The sequence below is a fragment of the Oryx dammah genome, unplaced genomic scaffold (assembly GCF_014754425.2).
Source record: "Oryx dammah isolate SB20612 unplaced genomic scaffold, SCBI_Odam_1.1 HiC_scaffold_11203, whole genome shotgun sequence".
In the NCBI taxonomy this organism is placed as follows: Eukaryota; Metazoa; Chordata; class Mammalia; order Artiodactyla; family Bovidae; genus Oryx; species Oryx dammah.
In genome coordinates, this window is record NW_024080596.1 from 3,069,261 (window position 1) to 3,087,790 (window position 18,530).

The window sequence follows — 18,530 nt, forward strand, 5'->3', positions numbered from 1 at the left end:
ACACTGGTCTGGAGCTCCAGAGAGAAGCTGGGACCAGAGAAACAGGCATGCAGCACATGGGACCCCAACCAGCCAAGCCTGGGGGTCCTTTAGTGAGAACTGAACACAGTAAAGATAGAACTCTAGAGGGAAAAAACACACTTAAGTGGCTGGAAAGAGAAGCAAGCCTAGGAGATGGGAGATGTGAGGGTCAAAGAGGCAGGGGGCAAAAAAGAGTCAATAGAGTCATTCTAGAAAGTTAAAGGAAATGTAACCTGGAGGAAGAATCAGTTTAAGGAAAGAGATGCCTCAGCATGAAAACAGTTACCTGGGCAGTTAAACCTCCACAACTGGCAGGCTTCTAAGGCAGGTGGCTCAATGACTTGATGACTTTTAGATTTATCAAAGTCTAAGATATATTCATTTAAACCCAAAGCACATGGCAAGGTCAAATACACATTATTGTTTTTGTTGTTATTGTCAGCAATTTTTGCACCATCAATATTTTCTCTCCTTCTTAAATGTAAATAGGTTTGAATGGTAAGTATTAATACAACCCTTTCAACTAAACTGACTGACATACTCATTTTGCCTCCTCTGCTCTCTAGCAGATATTGTCACACATTCCTTCTTTATCTCATTTGACAAATGTTTGAGAGCCAACTATGCACAAGGCCATGTTAAGTACCAGAAGTAAAATTGCTACCGCAATTTTTTAAAATGGGATACCTTTTAAAAGAACATGAATTAAAACACATAATAAAGAATGCACTACTTCTTTTTACGGTTCATGAAAACTCCATGTGGATGCGTAAAATAGAGAGCTAGTGGGGAGCTGCTGCATAGCACAGGGAGCTCAGCTTAATGCTCTGGGATGATCTAGAGGGGTGGGATGGGGGTGGGGTGAGGTGGGAGGGAGGCTCAAAAGGGAAGGGGATATTTCTATTCATATAGCTGATTTAGGACTTCCCTGGTAGCTCAGCTGGTGAAGAATTTGCCTGCAATGCAGGAGACCCTGGTTTGATTCCTGGGGGAAGATCTGTCATGTAACTCAGGATTTCCACAGGCTGTGTCAGCAAGATTTCCTGGAGAAGGGATAGGCTACCCATTCCAGTATTCTTGGGCTTCCCTGGTGGCTCAGACAGAATCTGCCTGCAATGTGGGAGACCTGGGTTCGATCCCTGAGTTTGGAAGATCCCCTGGTTGAGGGCATGGCAACCCACTCTAGTATTCGTGCCTGGAGAATCCTCATGGACAGAAGAGCCTTTCGGGCTACAGTCCATGGGGTCGCAGAGTCAGACACACCTGAGAAACTAAGCACAGCACAGCATAACTGATTCATGTTGTTGTACAGTAGAGGTTAACACAACATTGTAAAGTAATCATACTCCAATCAATAAAATAAAATAAAACACTACCAAAAAAAAAAAAAAAACTTCATGTGGAGAGTCATGAAAGACGGAAGTCCTATTACTTCCGAGAAATCTGCCATCTAAGAAAGTGCAGCTCTGTTAGCTTTCTTGCCTGAATAAATGCTATCTATCTATGTTTGCATTCCACGTAGTTGGTATGTTCCTCTTGGTCTCAATTCTTTTAGGCTCTTTCACTTTTATCTATATTTGCTATGTTCTTTACACCACTAAGACTCCTTGTTCTACTCTGTACCTCCCAATCTCCACCCTCACCAGCATTCAGCAACATACGAATTACTGGCCACGTCTTCCACCACTCATCTCTATTCCGCACACACAGCCTGTGGAAAGCCCGAGTTACCCGGCAGAAGGTCTAAACTGCATGAGTTTAAATCAGTCACAATGTGCATGGTTTCACCATAGTTATTTACCTCCTAGAATTCTCTATTCTGCTCTAGTCTGGCAGCAGTTAACTGATAAGAAAATTAGCCTTTCTTTACTATAACATACAAGGCTGTGCAAAGCAATTAAGTAGAGCACAGAGATGGAAAGTTGCTAATGAATTACAAAGGATCTCTCCCCTCTTCCCCCAGCCCATCCCAGGACACAGACATTGACTCTGAGTGCCGGTTTTAAATTAACCACTCCTCACTTAGGAAAGTAAATAGTGGTCGCTAGGGAGTGACGATTTTATAATATACAGCAATTATTCTCTGAGAAAATGAATCTATGTACAATTGGTTTTTGCATAATTATAAATGTATAACCATAAACAAAAAGCATAATGAGCTGAAAATGACAACAAAGAACAAACTACAGAATTGGGACTGCTGTTGACATTAGCAAAAGATATAGATGGTAAATCAAAGTTACTGGCAATGATTTAGAAAACTGTTTGAAGTTTCTGGGCCAAAGACACACAAGTGGCTTATATCTTATTTCCCAGCACATGATTCACCAGTAATGAGGCTTGTATTTACATTTTCAAGTATGTGGCAATGTGACCATTAGTTAGTTTTGATTCTAAATATAAAAAATTTTTAGAGTCTACTTTGAGGAATAGGTCCATATTAACTAGATTTACAATATAAACTTTGTTAAAGTAACAAATTTTGAAACATTTTTAATTTACAACCAAATAGGTAAATTTAGATCGTTTTCAAAAAACAAATTAAGATTAAATTATTTTTATACTGAGAAAGATAATAATACAAAGGCATCCATTTCTCACCAGCACCATGCTGCTGCTGCTGCTAAGTCGCTTCAGTCGTGTCCGATTCTGTGAGACCCCATAGACGGCAGCCCATCAGGCTCCCCCATTCCTGGGACTCTCCAGGCAAGAACAGTGGGTTGCCATTTCCTTCTCCAATGCATGAAAGTGAAAAGTGAAAGTGAAGTCGCTCAGTCGTGTCCGACTCTTTGCGACCCCATGGACTGCAGCCTTAGTGTTTATGTCAGCCAGCCTACAAAGTGTTTTTGTATGCTTTATTAATCCTCACAGCAAACCTCCATGGCCTCATTAGACCCATAGGAAATGAAAGCTTCAGTTCAGTCCAGTTCAGTTCAGTCGCTTTCAGTCTGAAAGCTTACAGACCTACTTAACCATCAGGGAAGGCAATCAAAACAGTCCCACCTGAAACATGAAAACCAATGGCTTCTTTTACTTCCAGGCCAATCAACAGCAGCTGTTTGACGTGCAGTGAGTGGGAACTCTCAAACTCTCTTGTGTCAGTAGACCAGAAGAAAGACAGGGAAGCTTCAGGTTTTTCCAAAGACAACTTGGTGGCAATGTGAGAAAATGGGCTGAAGAAGATTGGAAGACTGGAAAGGAAATCACTTAAAAGGTCTTTGTCAAGATGAGACACAAAATTATGGCAGAATCAAGTATCCCAAAATATTTATTAACTACGGATCTCATGTCAAAACTGATAAGCAGGGACATAGGAATTCCCAGCCATCTAATGGAGAAAATAAGACTTGTATTTATGACCACAGTGAAAAATGGTGAAGCCTAGCAATCATGATAAGTTAAGTGTTTTGGACATTTGCTCTGGAAATTTCAGTTTGAGACAGAACTCTTTGTCTTTAACATTCAGCGCTTTCCAAAAACAGAACAAGAAATGGCCATGATTTCCTCCCAGCAATGCCCTCCAAAGGCAGAAGGCACTGCTAGGTGTGTGGAGTAGAGACTTCAGAACTCATGATAAATGAAACCGGATGACATTGAACACCCTTTCCAACTTCAAAGTTTTATAGAGTGATGAAGAAAAGAAAATCTTAGTCGGAAATTAGTTTCAAAATGAATAGACTCTGTGGGTCTCTCCCTGTCTCTCTATCAAGGATAAATAGATAGTGTTCTATCATTAAAATGTCATTTTTTTTATACTGACCTAATTGAAAAGCACTTTATTTTTAACATTTTAAATAACGTTTCTAAAATCAAACTTTATAAAATGATTAAAAGAATGTATTCAATATTATACCATGACCCACTGGGAACAAACTTTATTTAGTGTTTTTTAAACACTAAAATTGAGAATATGTGGGCATGAATCAGTCAGCCTTAAGTAAGTGATTACTTTATGTAACCATCTAGTTTCAAGGACACAGTTTTTCCTGGTAATTACTGTGAAAAGTCAATATCTGGGAGACTTTGTTGGAACTAAAAACTTTGATAAATTAATAATTTTTTGAACTAGGCAAACTAGCAAATTTATAGGTACTCTGGGGGCACCAGATATTGACTACTATAAATTGGGTACCTATGAATGTTCATCCCATAAAATTACTATCACAATTTTGAGGAGTCAACACTATTACTCCGTGTTATAGACTCAGAAGCAGAGGCACAGAGGGAAGAGTTTTCGTGTCTGGATTCAGACATAAGCTTGTTTCATTCACCCTACGTGCTGTTCCATGGTGCATGAGGGAACATGCAGGGCCTCAGTTACGCTCTCACTACATCAGCCACCTGCCCATGTTACTGTCATGCACATCTGCGGGTAACCGGTTCCCTACAGCCTTTGCTCAATGCATGGGTACACAGGGCATCAGAGGACATTGGGAGAAATGAGCAAGGGGACTCAACAGGTTATAGTGAAGCTTCCCAAATATGCTGCAGGAGAAGTTCCAGAAGTGTGTTAGGGAATTTGGTTGGTGAAAAATCCAAATGAGTGTTTTTAGGAGCAGGAGGGATGTGTGTGTGTGTGTGTGTGTGTTTACTTCACCACAGAATCAAACTAAATCTTCTCCATGAGTACCAAGCACATTGTCATTACTGTATCATAGGAAGGACATGAGAAGGGGGAGGTATAATTCTGGAAGGCTAAGTATAGACAAGCACTTTTAACACAAGAAATCATAAAGAAAAATAAGACTAAGGAAGTAAACATTTTAAATAGGTCACACTTTTGTTTAATATCTGAGAATAGCATTTAGAATTCAAGACAGATGCCTGTGAATTCTAAATCAATTTCAAGCCAATATGCCTGGGAAGTAAAAAATGCTAAAATATTCATTATGTAAATATGGAAGAGAAATGTATAATTCTGTTACAAAGTAAAGAGCAACAGAACACTATTTTTAGTGAGAAAATTTCAAATATCGTTAAGTGATGTCCAGATTTTTTGGTGTAGCATTACACCAGTAGTAGCATTATTACTTTTGAGAAGCATTATTACTTTTTAATTAATTGCATTTATTAAATAACTGTTTTTAGGGATCCAGACCAAATGGAATTACTATCTAATTCTACCACTAATTGAGACAGTTCCACATGTTGATTTTTGTCAGCATCTGAGAAACAAAATTTTAGACATTAAATAATGCTTTATGCAATTGACATAGCTTGAGAACTAATAGCCATTTAATAATAGAATATTATTTGGTTAATATACTTAGCTAATAGAATATACAATTACTTAGTTAACATATACTTAACGTAAGAATAAACCACCTAGTAAATAAGTATAATGATATATAAAGTTAATAAACATAATTAGTGAATTAGTTAATATGCCATTTTTTATTTTAAAAAATAACTTCAATTATTATATTCATGTGTTAATTTCCCAAAGCCTTACTTGTCCAGCATGAGAAGATGCCACCCTATTAGAACAGGTGAAAAGTATATCAACGTATTTTACTAATATATTTTCCCCATATGGCCTTAAGTTTTTATCTTCTGAGTCTAAAGGTATAATACCCAGTGATGCCTTGATTGTTAAATTCACTGTGGCTAAAGACTCCTTTTAATGAAAATCATCGAGATAGAAAGAGAATGGGAAGCTGCAGGCATCACGTTCTTGAGAAGAAGGTGGCAACAACTAAAGTGTCTGGACTGTCCTTCAAGAGAGGCCTCTGTATGTGCATGCCTACATTATTACCAGGTCCTCACTTAGGTTTTACTGTTTACTTTTTTATTATAAAATAAACTATGATTATACTGCAATTGATCAAAATCTAAATAATCTACCTATTCTTAATTTTAAAAAGCACCATTTCCAAAAAAAAAAGAGCATCATTTCATGAAAAAATTTTGTATTTGACATTGTAATTTTCTATTCTGTTTAACTGATGAGACATTTTACTTCTAATGTACTCACTAAAAATTAATATGGCATTATAATGTGTTAATATCTAAGTGCATGACTTACTCACTTTTGTTTCCTTAAATTATGGGTTCATCCATTCATATTCCAGAAAAACAAACCAACAAAAAACCCTTATCATCACTCTATCAAGTTCCAAAAAAACACCTCTTAGAATTTTTATAGGGACTGTATGAATCTTACAAAAATTGATAGGGTCAATAGTTTTTCCTACCTCAGACCCTGACATCTTTTACCAAAAAGGAAAAGTTACCCCTGGTAAAGGTTTCCCTAGTGGCTCTGGTGGTAAAGAATCTGCCTGCAGTGTGGGATACCTAGGTTCTCCCCCTGGATCAGGAAGATCCCCCGGAGAAGGGAATGGCAACCCACTACAGTATTTTTACCTGGAGAATTTCATGGTCAGAGGAGCCTGGCAGGCTACCGTCCATGGGGTCACAGAGTTGCACACAACTAAGCGACTTTCACTCACTCATTCACCCCTTAGTAGAGTAATTCAATTTCCTCTCTTATGTCCTCTATATCTGTATCAGGATTATTTCTAGCATCTATAAATAAATAAAATTAAGTATTAAAATAATAATTTTGTAAATTATTTTGTAAATTTAGTAAAATAGAAGTATTGTTTTTACTCTTCATTTTGTAAACAGGCTCTCTTTTCCATTATTTCATTTCTTTTTTTACAGTATGGAAATCTAGTGACTTTTATATGTTTATTTTAAAATTGATAAACTTATTGAAGTGTCTTATTACTTCTAATGAATTTTATGTTGTCTCCTAAACCTTTGTGAGTACACTACATATTAAGGCCCAATTTCTGGTAAATACTTGAAATTTATTACAATTACTCCTTATAAAATACTTTGGAAATAATATATAGTCTGAGTTCAATATGTATATATATTTCTTTGACTAACTTAAAAAAATAAGGGAAAGAGGAGAGCCATCTGTGAAAACAGGGAAGAATTATCTGTGTATGCCTATTATCTGGGTATGTGTACGTGCTTAGTCACTCAGTCGTGTCCGACTCTTTGCCACCTCATGGACTTCGGGCTCCTCTATCCATGGGATTCTCCACGCAAGAACACTAGAATAGGTAGCATTTCCCTTCTCCAGGGGATCTTCCACACCCAGGGATCAAACCTGGATCTCCTAAATTTCAGGAGGATTCTTTACTGAGCCACTAGGGAAGCCCTTATCTGTATACAAAGTGTTATAATTATCTCTCCTTTATATCATCCATTTCCCTGCCTTTAACAATCATTTCCTCCTGGTCCTCTTTTCTAACAGGCAGTCAATCATCTCCTGCCAAAAATTCATGTCTACATATCCAAGAGCAAAATCATCATTTTTTTCCACAGCTGTTAATAACTGATTTTTCTCCTGTGAATTTCTGTTACATTATATTTTGTCATTTAGAGCCTTGGTTCATTCTTTGTCCTTTTTCTCCTCTATAGGAAAACATAACTCTTAAAAGCAGATGCTAATTATTTATAAATGTCTGTAGCTCACCACACATATAGGCTCTCACTGAACATGGGATAAACTCAACTGAATTCCACCTTCTCACAGATGGGCCATATCCTGACCCAGGAGTGGTGAGAACTGTTAGCCTGGACCGTTGATGACAGGCATCCTTCTAGCTCATTTTGTTGCCTCGAATATACCCAGGCTCACTGAGCCCTCCTTCCCCTGGTTCTCTCACTGGGACACACCCCTAGAAACAGCAGGTTCAGAATGTGAGTCATTTATGGGACTAGCAGAGGTGCCACCTGGGGCGGGGCGAGGCAGTGCTGATGCAAGGAAGACCGGGACCCTGGATAGGACGAGAGGACAATGGAGTTTGATCGCCAGGGACTGGAAAATCAAGAAATTGAGAGCAATCCTCTACTCAGACACAACATATGAGTACTGTGCACCTACACTGCCTAGGACATTTGCCTCTTCAATAATGGAGTGCTGTGTGCTTAGTCGCTCAGTCATGTCTGACTCTTTGGGACCCTCTGGACTGTAGCCTGCTGCGTTCCTCCCCCAGGGGATCTTCCTGACCTGACCCAGGGATCAAACCTGCACGTCTCCTGCATTGTAGGCAGATTCTTTACTCACTGAGCCATAGGGGAAACCCTTAATAATGAAGATAAACTTGCAAATTATAAACTGTCCTTACTATAACAGTAAGGAAAGTTACAGTATTCAGGGTTTCTGCTTGAATACGATCAGGTTCTTAAACATAGTTGTCAGTTCTTTCAAAGACCAGTACTAGGTTCCACCAAGATGTCAGATTCCTAGTAACAGTGACATATCATGTAGCTTATCTTACTATTAGAAGCCTCCAAAAGAGGCAAATCGATGCTATCTTGGTATCCCTTCATCCCTAATACATTTTCGCAGTGAAAGCACACTCCCCTCTGGATACATCACCCAGATGCTTACATCAAACTCGTTCAGAGCCGCAGCCAGCTCCCCGATGCCCGTGTGGCCTTTGGCTTCATCGGTGGGAGAGGTAGCTTGAGCAGCATTGGAGATGCCGGCAATGGCCTCCTGGACTTGTTTGAACACGTAATCTCGGTTGGCTCTGGTGGCAGCAACGTCTGGGTGGCGGAGAAAAGCTTGGGAGGCCGTGTACAGCATTGTGGCGTTCTTCTTCAGAGCTCCTCGAGCGGCTGCCATCTCATCTCGACAGTGAGGGTCCTTCAGCTCCTGTGTGTGCAAAACACAAATGAGAAGCTTGCCATGAAAGTATCTGTAACAGAGCTTAGAGTCACAGACTTCTAGGACCACATCAATTTTATTTGTATTCAGTTAATATTTTACTTTATTTGTTTATAAGATGCTGTGTAATGACTATATTATATGTGGTATTGGTATGTCATAAAATCTAATTTGTATTGATCGATACAAAGGTAAAAAAGTAGAACTATAAGACATGAGTTTGAGCAAACTCCAGGAGATGGTGAAGGACAGGGAAGCATAGCGTACTGCAGTCCATGGTGTCATAGAGTTGGACACGACTTAGCAACTGAACAACAATATAAAATAAAATATTTGTACTCTCCGAATTCCAAGTTGAGATACTCATTTCATGACATACATTATTTAACTTACTAATCTAAAATCATAACATAAAACAATTTTGTGCCTGGGAAATTCCATATGACCCAGCAATCCCACTACTGGGCATATAATACCCCAAGAAAACTACAATTCTAAAAGACATGTATACCCCAATGTTCACTGCAGCACTATTTACAATAGCAAGGGCATGAAGACAACCTAGATGTCCATCGACAGATGAATGGATAAAGAAATTGTGGTAGATTTATTCAATGGAGTATTACTCAGCCATTAAAAGGAACAAATTTGAGTCAGTTGTAATGAGGTGGATGAAACTAGAGCCTCTTATACAGGCTGAAGGAAGTCAGGAAGAGAAAAACAAGTATTCTATATTAATGCATATATATGGAATTTAGAAAAACGCTACTGATGAACTTAGTTGAGAATGGTCTTGTGGACACAGTGGGGGAAGGTGAGGGTGGGAGGACTTGAGAAAGTATTATTGACATATATATAATATTGCATGTAAAACAGATAGTGGGAAGTTGCTAAATAACAAAGGGAGCCCAGCCTGGCACTCTGTGATGACCTAGAAGGGTGAAATGTGGGGAAGGGGAGAGAGGCTTAACAGGAAGGGGATATACATACATATGATGTCAAAATAGTACCCACTGAGGAGTTTCTTTATTTTCAGCTTTAAAGAGCATTACAATATGAATGATTATATTATGATTGTGAATGATTCACATTGTTGAACAGCACAAACCAACACAAAATTGTAATTTGATCCACCAATTAGAAGTAAATAAAGCTTTTTTAAAATGCAATACGAATTTAAGAATTACATGTTAATATAGGAAAATAAGTGAAGAAGAAATATTTTTTCTACATATATTTTAGAAACCATCTCCTCTCTCTAGCTGCCAAGAATTTGTACATATTGCTCTTCCCATGTGAAATATCTGAGCTTCCCTGTTCCAGCCTATCCTTTCGCTTGATGGGGCCCATCTCCTGAAAACCCACTCTCCATCCAACTCTCTAAGCTACCTCTCCTTCTAGCTGCCCCCACAAGGCCCTCTTCCCTCCAATCATTAAAATGCATCATGCTTTACTGCATTTACGTAAGTATATATCTTTCTCCTAAACTGTATGTCTAATGAGAGAAAAGAGCCCTAGCTATCTTGTTCAGTGGTTCTTCAGTCAATAGCACAATGTCTGGCTCATAAAAATGCATCCAATAAATAATGCTGCAAGACTGTAAAACCTGAGCCACCAACAAAGTAAGTGGCTTGCGTGGATCGGTTAGTTATCAGCAGATGGAAAACCCAATCTTCAATCTTCTGACACTGTGCCTGCCTCCATAATCAATTACAATTACAAACATGGGAAATCAAACTCGTCTGATTTTGCTTACTGCATCACTGGCACTTCATTATCATTTTCAAAATGGGGTTCAGTTTTTTAAAAAACCACTTTTGATGGCAGATCTATCATTTTAGTTTAGGGTATAATAAAAAAAATAGATCACAGATAATTTGCTTTCTAAGTTTTGGATGTCAAAATAGTACCACTGGCGAGTGTCTTTATTTTCAGCTTTAAACAGTATTGTTAAGAAAATGTTCACAGTATTTTTAGAAATGTTAAAGGCAGTATTGTTCTCTCAGAGCTATGCAGGACCGCCAGCTGAGCATCTCTGGGAGAAAATTTCTCTAGTTTCAAAATGTATCATTAGAGGGTGTTTGAACCACTGGGGTTCTATTCCTGTTTGCTCAGTTGGTACATGATAGATGGATGACCTGGAAACAGTAAATCACATCCTCTCTTTTTTTTGGTCAAAATAATTCTGAGACATGCACATTATATTTGATATCTAGGATTGGTAAGACAAACTGACAATAAGAAGTAAACAATCAGACTTCCCTGGTGGCCCAGTGGAAAGGAATCTGCCTGCCAACGCAGGGGCCATGAGTTTGATCCCCCATCCAGGAAGATTCCACATGATGTGCGGCAACTGAGCCCACGCGCCACAACTTCTGAGCTTGTGTGCTGCAACTTCTGAGGCCCACGTGTCCTAGAGCTGCACACTGCAACCACTGAGCCCCAGTGCTGCAACTACCAAAGGCCATGCGCCTGCGCCTGTGCTCTGCAGCAAGAGAGGTCACCGGAATGGGAAGCCTGTGAGCTGCAACAAAGAGTAGCCCCTGCTCACAACAACTAGAGAAAGGCCCCACGCAGCAACAAGCACTCAAATAATAAAAAATAATGAAATATAAAAATTTATTTTAAAAAAACAGTAAACAATTGAGCCATCTATCCCCTTCTGCTTAGACACTAACAGATCAATGCCAGTCAACAAAATTTCTAAACCGAGACAACTTATTTTTAGCACTAAAGCTCAACACAGATAAATAGGGAACCAACATCTGAGGGAATCCTTTACACTGGACAATCTAGGCAGTGCCATTGGAAGTTATAAAGGGTCTTAATTAACTTCCAGAATGCCTGGCCAGAAATTCTATATTCCATTCTGGGGTATCTACACTAATAAGAAAATCTAAATATGAAAATGAGAAATAGAAGGTAGGAAATTCTTCCCATAAAGATATTTTTAGAAACACTTTTCATCACATGGAAGAAAACTGTAAACAATGTAAACGCTAAGTTATGAAGACCTGGTTAAGTAAACTACTGAAGTTCTCATTTGATGGGCTCTCTATGAAGTGAAAGTGTTCGTTGTTCATTCATGTCTGGTTCTTTGTGACCCCATGGACTGTAGCCCACCAGGCTCCTCTGTCTAGGGATTTCTCTAAGCAAGGATACTGGAGTAGGTAGCCATTCCCTTCTCCACAGGATCGTCCCGACCCAGGGACTGAACCCATATCCTCTGTATTGCAGGCAGATTGTTTACCATCTTGCCACCAAGGAAGTCCCTGGACTCTTTATGTGGATATTAAAATAAGTTTCCATAAAATAATAAAATCGGTAATATAAATAAAAAGAAGAATACAACATGCATACTTATATGTATAGCATGAATATAAATGTCAAAATATGAAGATAAGCAATTGAAAGGCAATCTACCAAAATATGAGTACCATGTTTTTGTGGCTGATAGATGGCTATGTGCCTTTTTTCCCTTCTTTTCTAAATTTTCTTGAAAGAGTTTGAAATAGCAACTAGTTAAAATGATGTTAATGAAATAAAAATAAATCATATGTATGGGCCTTCTGAGATGAATATCTCATATTATTCCCGTGGATTTTAATACCAGTTACATGCTGATGATTTGATGAGGTTTGATCTCCCCTCATCTCTCTGCTATTTGACATTTCTACATGGATATCTTATAAGAATCTCAAAATCAATGTATTTAACTATGATATCTTGATACTGCTTGATACTGCTAGAAGACTGGCCACTTTCCAGTCTTCATTCATCTCAGTAAATTCACCACCATGTACATATTTGCTGAGACAGAACCTCAGATGTGAACTGGTCGCATCACTCCCTAAGCTCCCATAGCCAATTCCACAGCAGGTCCTGAGTGTTTTATTTTCAATGTAAATTTGGACTCCCTAGGCTTTCCTCCATCTTTACTGCTGCCACGCTAAAGGAGACCATCTCTGTGGCAGGAAGGACAGGGCAGGGCCCCGGGACAGCCTCATCAAGTGTAGGCATTAGGCAAAAGACAAAGTTACCTCCTTTTTTTTTTTCTCTTAATGAGACCACAAGGCATGAAGGAATGGCAACTAAAAAAGAAACTCTGCAGCATCTGAGCAAGAAACTCTGAGCATGAAAACCATGGAGCAGGTACAGTATAAATGCAGGACCTTCCACGTGTGGTGCCTGATGCGGGAAAATTTAAAGGGATAAAACAGCTCTTAGAATACCTGTAGCGTGGCTTCAGGAGAAAAATGCCAGGACCAGGAGCTGATGCACCCTGGTGCAATCCAGGACATACATCAGCTCTTCCCTCAGTGAATGTTCAATCCCTAATCAAAAAGACCCCTATCCATTCAAAGGGCTACAAGATAAATGGCAGATCAACAACCCTGTGAGGCATTACTGGGTCCAAAGGACTCCCACACTCCTCTCCTTAACTTTTGCTTCTGCCCTGAGTAAACTGCTACTTTGTTCTCTTTGCTCCTCAGCCTCAGAATGTGTGTTTATTTTTCCTTTGCACTTTGGTGTTCCTCACCCAAATTCTTTTGGATGAGTTGAACAAGAGCCTGGACTTTTGACAAAGTTTTTCCAAAAAGTGTCACTCATCTAGACAACTTCAGTCCCACCCATCCACAACTAGTCTCTGCTCTCTGACACTACCCCTTCTTTGCAACATATCTAGAAAAATATGAAAATGTAAATCTGAGACTTTGATACCAAACTCTGAACTGTTCAACCACTTGCTACTTACAATAAAATCAGAACACTCTCAAGACTCTGGGTGTCCTGGCACCCACCTTTCCCCACAGCCTCCGGCTAGGTTCACTGAAATTAAAAGTCAATGTAATTTGTTGTTGTTTTTTGGTTTTTTGGGTTTTTTTTTTTTTTTTTTTTTGGTCAGGTGTTGAAACAAGCTAAATAAATAGCTTCTGGGCCTTAAACCTTTGCTTCAGAGTGACTTCACTCCTAACCACACTACACATCGTGGGCTACCAAGCAAGACTCCACCTGAAGAAAGGATTCTGTTGATAACAAAATACCTGAAAGTAATCACATGAACTAAAATCATACAAACTGTGGGAAATAGTGAAAGACAGGGAAGCCTGGCGTGTTGTAGTCTATGGGGTCACAAAGAGTCAGACACAACTGAGCAACTGAACAACAAAATCATGCCTGTGTGGCCATCACAAAGCACTAGAAGCTCTTTAGGGAAAGGGACTAGATCTTGGTCAGATTTGTTACCCAGCTATTACTTCTGTTTGGTACAGATGAACACTCAAAATGTTGGCTAGAACTTTCCTGCTGAACATAGAGAACATTAGAAAAAGTCACTGGAAGTTGCCAGAAATCCTGGGAGCAGTCAAGAGGGCAGGTGAAGAGGATTTTAACAAATCTCCACATATTTAAAGATGCTATTTGCTAAGAAGAAATAAAAAGATACACTCTTTGGAACACACAATTCTAATGGTCCCTACAGAACAAACAGAGCTGGCCAAATGGAGAGAGGTGTTATATATATATGGTGCTGTCCACAGGGTGGGGAGGTAAAAACTGAAGGCCAAGGACAGTGCCCAGGGAGTAGCCACAGTGCCACACCAGTCTGACATTTTTTATTTTTTTTATTTCAACCAGGTCAGACATCGAGAACAGACCTGTGGTATGAAGGGGGAGAGGTATAGGGAGGGATGGATTGGGAGTTTGGGCTCAGCAGATGCAAACTCTTACATGCCGAATGGATAAACAATAGGGTTCTGCTGTTTAGCACTGGGAATTATGTTCAATATCCAGAGTTAAAACATAATGGAAAAGAATATTTTTAAAAACCATATCTATATGTATAACTCAATAACTTTGCTGTACAGCGAAACTTCACACAACATATTATTCTAGATATGTTGTAAAGATGGGCGAGTGTCAAATTACAGTTTTTAATGTAATTTCTTACATTAAAAAATAAATGAATAAAGGTCAACAAAAAAGAGAAAGGTTAGAGTCTGGTGAGGTTGGCAGGGTGGTCCCCACCAGTAAAGCAGGTGGCCTGTGATCAACTGTAAGTACCCAGGGGGACTGGGAGTACCAGCAGTGTACAGTGGGACCAGAAGTGACCCAAGTAGGAAACTGCCTTTGTGATCATAGGTCCTAGGGTATTTGATGATCTGACAAGTGGTCGATGCACTTGATGATGCATTGTCCAGGTCTACAAAACTGCAAGGTTATGTAAACTCACTCGCTTTCTCCCCTTGTTGTTGTTGTTCAGTCACTCAGTTGTGCCCAACTTTTTGCAGCCCCATGAACTGCAGCACGCCAGGCATCCCCATCCTTCACCATCTCTGGGAGTTTGCGCAAACCCATGTCCACTGAGTCGGTGATGCCATCCACCCATCTCATCTTCTGTCGCCCCCTTCTTCTCCTGCTCTCAGTCTTTCTCAGCATCAGGGTCTTTTCTCCCCTAGATTTCCAAAATTTTTCCTACCTGTTGTCTTCTCGCAGCTACGTAGTTAAGTTTCACCATCTCTTTTCCAAATTCTTTAAAGCGATTTGCAAGGTCTTGCTCATTTGTAGCATTTTTGACAGCTTCCAAGGCCTCCTCCACCTGAAACAAACAAACAAAATTCCAATATATTTATAACTGGATAGTATTTCAATATTGGACTTCACTGGTGGCTTAGTGATAAAGAATCTGCCTATAACACAGAAGATGATGGTTTGATTCCTGGGTGGGGAAGATCCCTCTAGAGAAGGAAATAGCAACCCACTCCAGTATTCTTGCCTGGGAAATCCCATGGAGAGAGGAGCCTGGTGGGCTACAGACCAAGGGTTGCAAAAGATTCGGACATGACTTAGTAAATAAACATCAACAAATTTCAACATTGCTAAACATGTTAGAAACACTAGTTGTTTAAAAAAATGCATTAATATTTAAATAAAATAACAGGAAAAAAGTACCCCAACAAGCATTTATAATCAGCAAATTATATACTATATTTTATACAAAAGATGCATGCATGCTGTCACTTCAGTCATGTCCTGTTCTTTGCAACCCTATGGACTGTAGAGAGGCAGGCTCCTCTGTCCATGGGAATCTCTAAACAATACTGGAGTGGGTCACCGTGTCCTTCTCCAGGGCATCTTCTGACCCTGGAATGGAACCTGCGTGTCTTACGTCTCCTGCATTGACAGGAGGATTCTTTACCACTAGCACCACCTGGGAATTGTTACATAAAAGATAATAACTGCTAAACTTCTAAATCATATAAAACACTACATTGTTTGTATTTTGAGCTGCGATTTCCATAAGGAATATGGACTTTTACTTTCAAGTAGAAAGATAAAGAAAAACTTAAGAAGATGTATGGATGTAAAAATAAACACCAGCAACCTTCACAGGAGGAAATGTTTTGTAAACAAAAACTGGACGAACTCCTGGGCTGCAAAAAGCTTGAGATAGCTTAAATCTGCATCTTGGCATCACCTCAAAATCTACAGAAAAAGGATTGCAATTTTATTTTTATTTCATTTATTTCTTTACTTATGGCTATGCTGAGTCTTGGTTGTGGCATGCGGGCTCGTCAATGCTGCTGGCAGGATTTCTCTTGTTGTGGTGAGCAGGGCCTAGTTGCAGCTTTTGGGCTCTAAAATGTGGGCTCAGTAGTTGTGGCAGACGGGCAAGTGGCTAGAAAAAGTCATAGATTAACACAGTACCAAGTGATAGAGATACACAATTTGTTTAGACTTGACACAATCATAAAGGTTGCTAATCCAACTTCCTCACCAAGTTTCACTGGGTGGAGGAAGAAAATGGTGTATATAAACAAGTGATAATGGATACCATCACATTCTTTCCTCCGTAGATATTATAATACCATTCAGTTTACCCAATAGACTGCCATTTCATTAAGGAAAGAGTTGCAGCCAGAATGGAGGTTATTTGTAAAGATGGTGAAAGGAGCTCAATCTAGACTCCAGATAAAATGATTTCCATTCTCATCATCTATGGAGATTCTTCATCTTTTTTTTTTCTATTTGTAAAAATACAAAATTATTTAATTCGTCAATTTTAGTCTTTTCCAACTCCTATGCAGGCTTTAATTACACTCAAGGAAAAGAGAAGCATAGTTGAAAACAGAACTGTTGTGTGTTAGGATGTCTTTTAGGCACTCGAGTCAAAGGGCATTTTATAGTAGGAAATGGCTCATTTAAACATTTTCATGGATTAATGAGAATCTCATATCTCAAACCTTTAAAACAACACATCAATGATGTCTCCCTTTCTAATAGATTTATAGCATGGCTATCAACAGCATCACTGAGAGGAAGCTCTTGGCAGTTAATTTGTTCCTGCTACTTATTTGAGTTGTAAATCTTTTCTTAGGACATGAAATCTGGCCCCAGGGAAGAACAAAATAATTATCTCAGAAGGAACTAATTCTTGAATTTGTCTTATTATATATATATATATATATACTTATATAAAACAGGCTTCTTGTTGGTTTTTAATCAGGCCAATTTGGAGTATTTATTTTGCTTTGTTACACATCACTTATTTTCTTATTGTTTTTCTCTGAAGAATCCAGATGCTGGTCTGAATTTATGCTTCTAATTCAATGAAGTTCCTTGGAAGAGCAACACCAGTGATAGTGTCTGTCTGTGAAAAGGTAGACTTCGTCATATTCAGCAGAGTTAGAGTGACAGGTATCTAGTCAGAAACACACTTCTGAACCTATCCAACACCCCACAGAAATGGAAAGAATGGAATTAACATCTAGGATTTAGGATACTATCACTGGCCCAGTACGCTGCTATTAAAGAGATGAATGATACAGAGAGCGGGAGAGAGAAAGAGAGAGAATAAACACAAAGTGGAAGGGTCACAGATGAGGAAGAAGAAGAAAAAAAAAAAAACAGGGTGGGGGGAGAGATGGGCAGCGTCCAGGCACTTCTGAAAAGTCAAAATCAATATGAAAATCAAGTTTTTGCTTTTGAACAGAGCCAATGTTCTTTTGTCATTTTCAGGTGTCTGGAGAAAGGAAGTTGACTCCTACATGCCAAGCAATGGATCCTCCTGCCAATGCAGGAGACATCAGAGACTTGGATTCAATCCCTGGACTGGGAAGATACCCTGGAGTGAGGAATGGCAACCTACTCCAGTATTCTTGCTGGGAAAATTCCATGGACAGAGGAGCCTGGTGGGCTATAGTCCATGGACTTGCAAAGAGTTGGTCACAACTGAGCAACTGAGCATACACACACAAAAGTGAAGCAAACATCTTAAAAGGTAATCCTTATGTAGAAAAGGAATCCAAGACACTTTGTCCACCTACCTGCCCCACAATGACACATATAGGTCAGCACGTGTAGGGAGGGCTATGGAGTCATACTGGCCTGTGTTTGAGCCCCAGCTCTGTCATTTGTTAGCTCTGTGATCCAGGGCAAGTCACTTAACCTTTCTAAATTCCAACTCCAATGTCTTCATTAATAATACAAAGGCAATAGAGTCTAGATACTACAAAAGGTTGTTCTAAGAATAATATTGGATATAAAATGTAAAAAAGAAGAAATAAAAATGGAAAACTTAAAATAAGGTGGCCAACTAAGTCCTAATATAAAATAAATGTAAATGGGCTAAACGTTTTCATTAGAAAACAAAAATTCTCAGATGGGGCTTTTAAAAAGATCCTGCAATATGTCATCTATAAGAGACAATTTGAATAAAATGATATAAAATGCTGAAAATTAAAAAAGGAAACCTTCTACACTAATGAATTTAAAAACCTACTTGAAATTGATAAATAGGTAAAATGCCAATATTGATTTT

The 18,530-nt window shown here is 39.0% G+C and overlaps 1 protein-coding gene across 2 annotated transcripts in view; it reads right to left on the reverse strand.

The window, feature by feature from the left end:
* The window catches only part of LOC120860803 (catenin alpha-2-like), a 1,410,064-nt gene that overhangs the window by 879,059 nt on the left and 512,475 nt on the right, over positions 1 to 18,530 (reverse strand). Inside the window, exons 2-3 of one of the 2 annotated variants that reach the window (XM_040236522.1) lie at positions 15,189 to 15,308; positions 8,432 to 8,698 (exon numbers count right to left, since the gene is read on the reverse strand). The exons of the other annotated variant lie outside the window; for it this stretch is intronic. Coding sequence (XP_040092456.1) covers positions 8,432 to 8,698; positions 15,189 to 15,308 — 387 coding nt within the window. The remainder of the gene's footprint in view (positions 1 to 8,431; positions 8,699 to 15,188; positions 15,309 to 18,530) is intronic. 2 annotated transcript variants of the gene reach the window in all.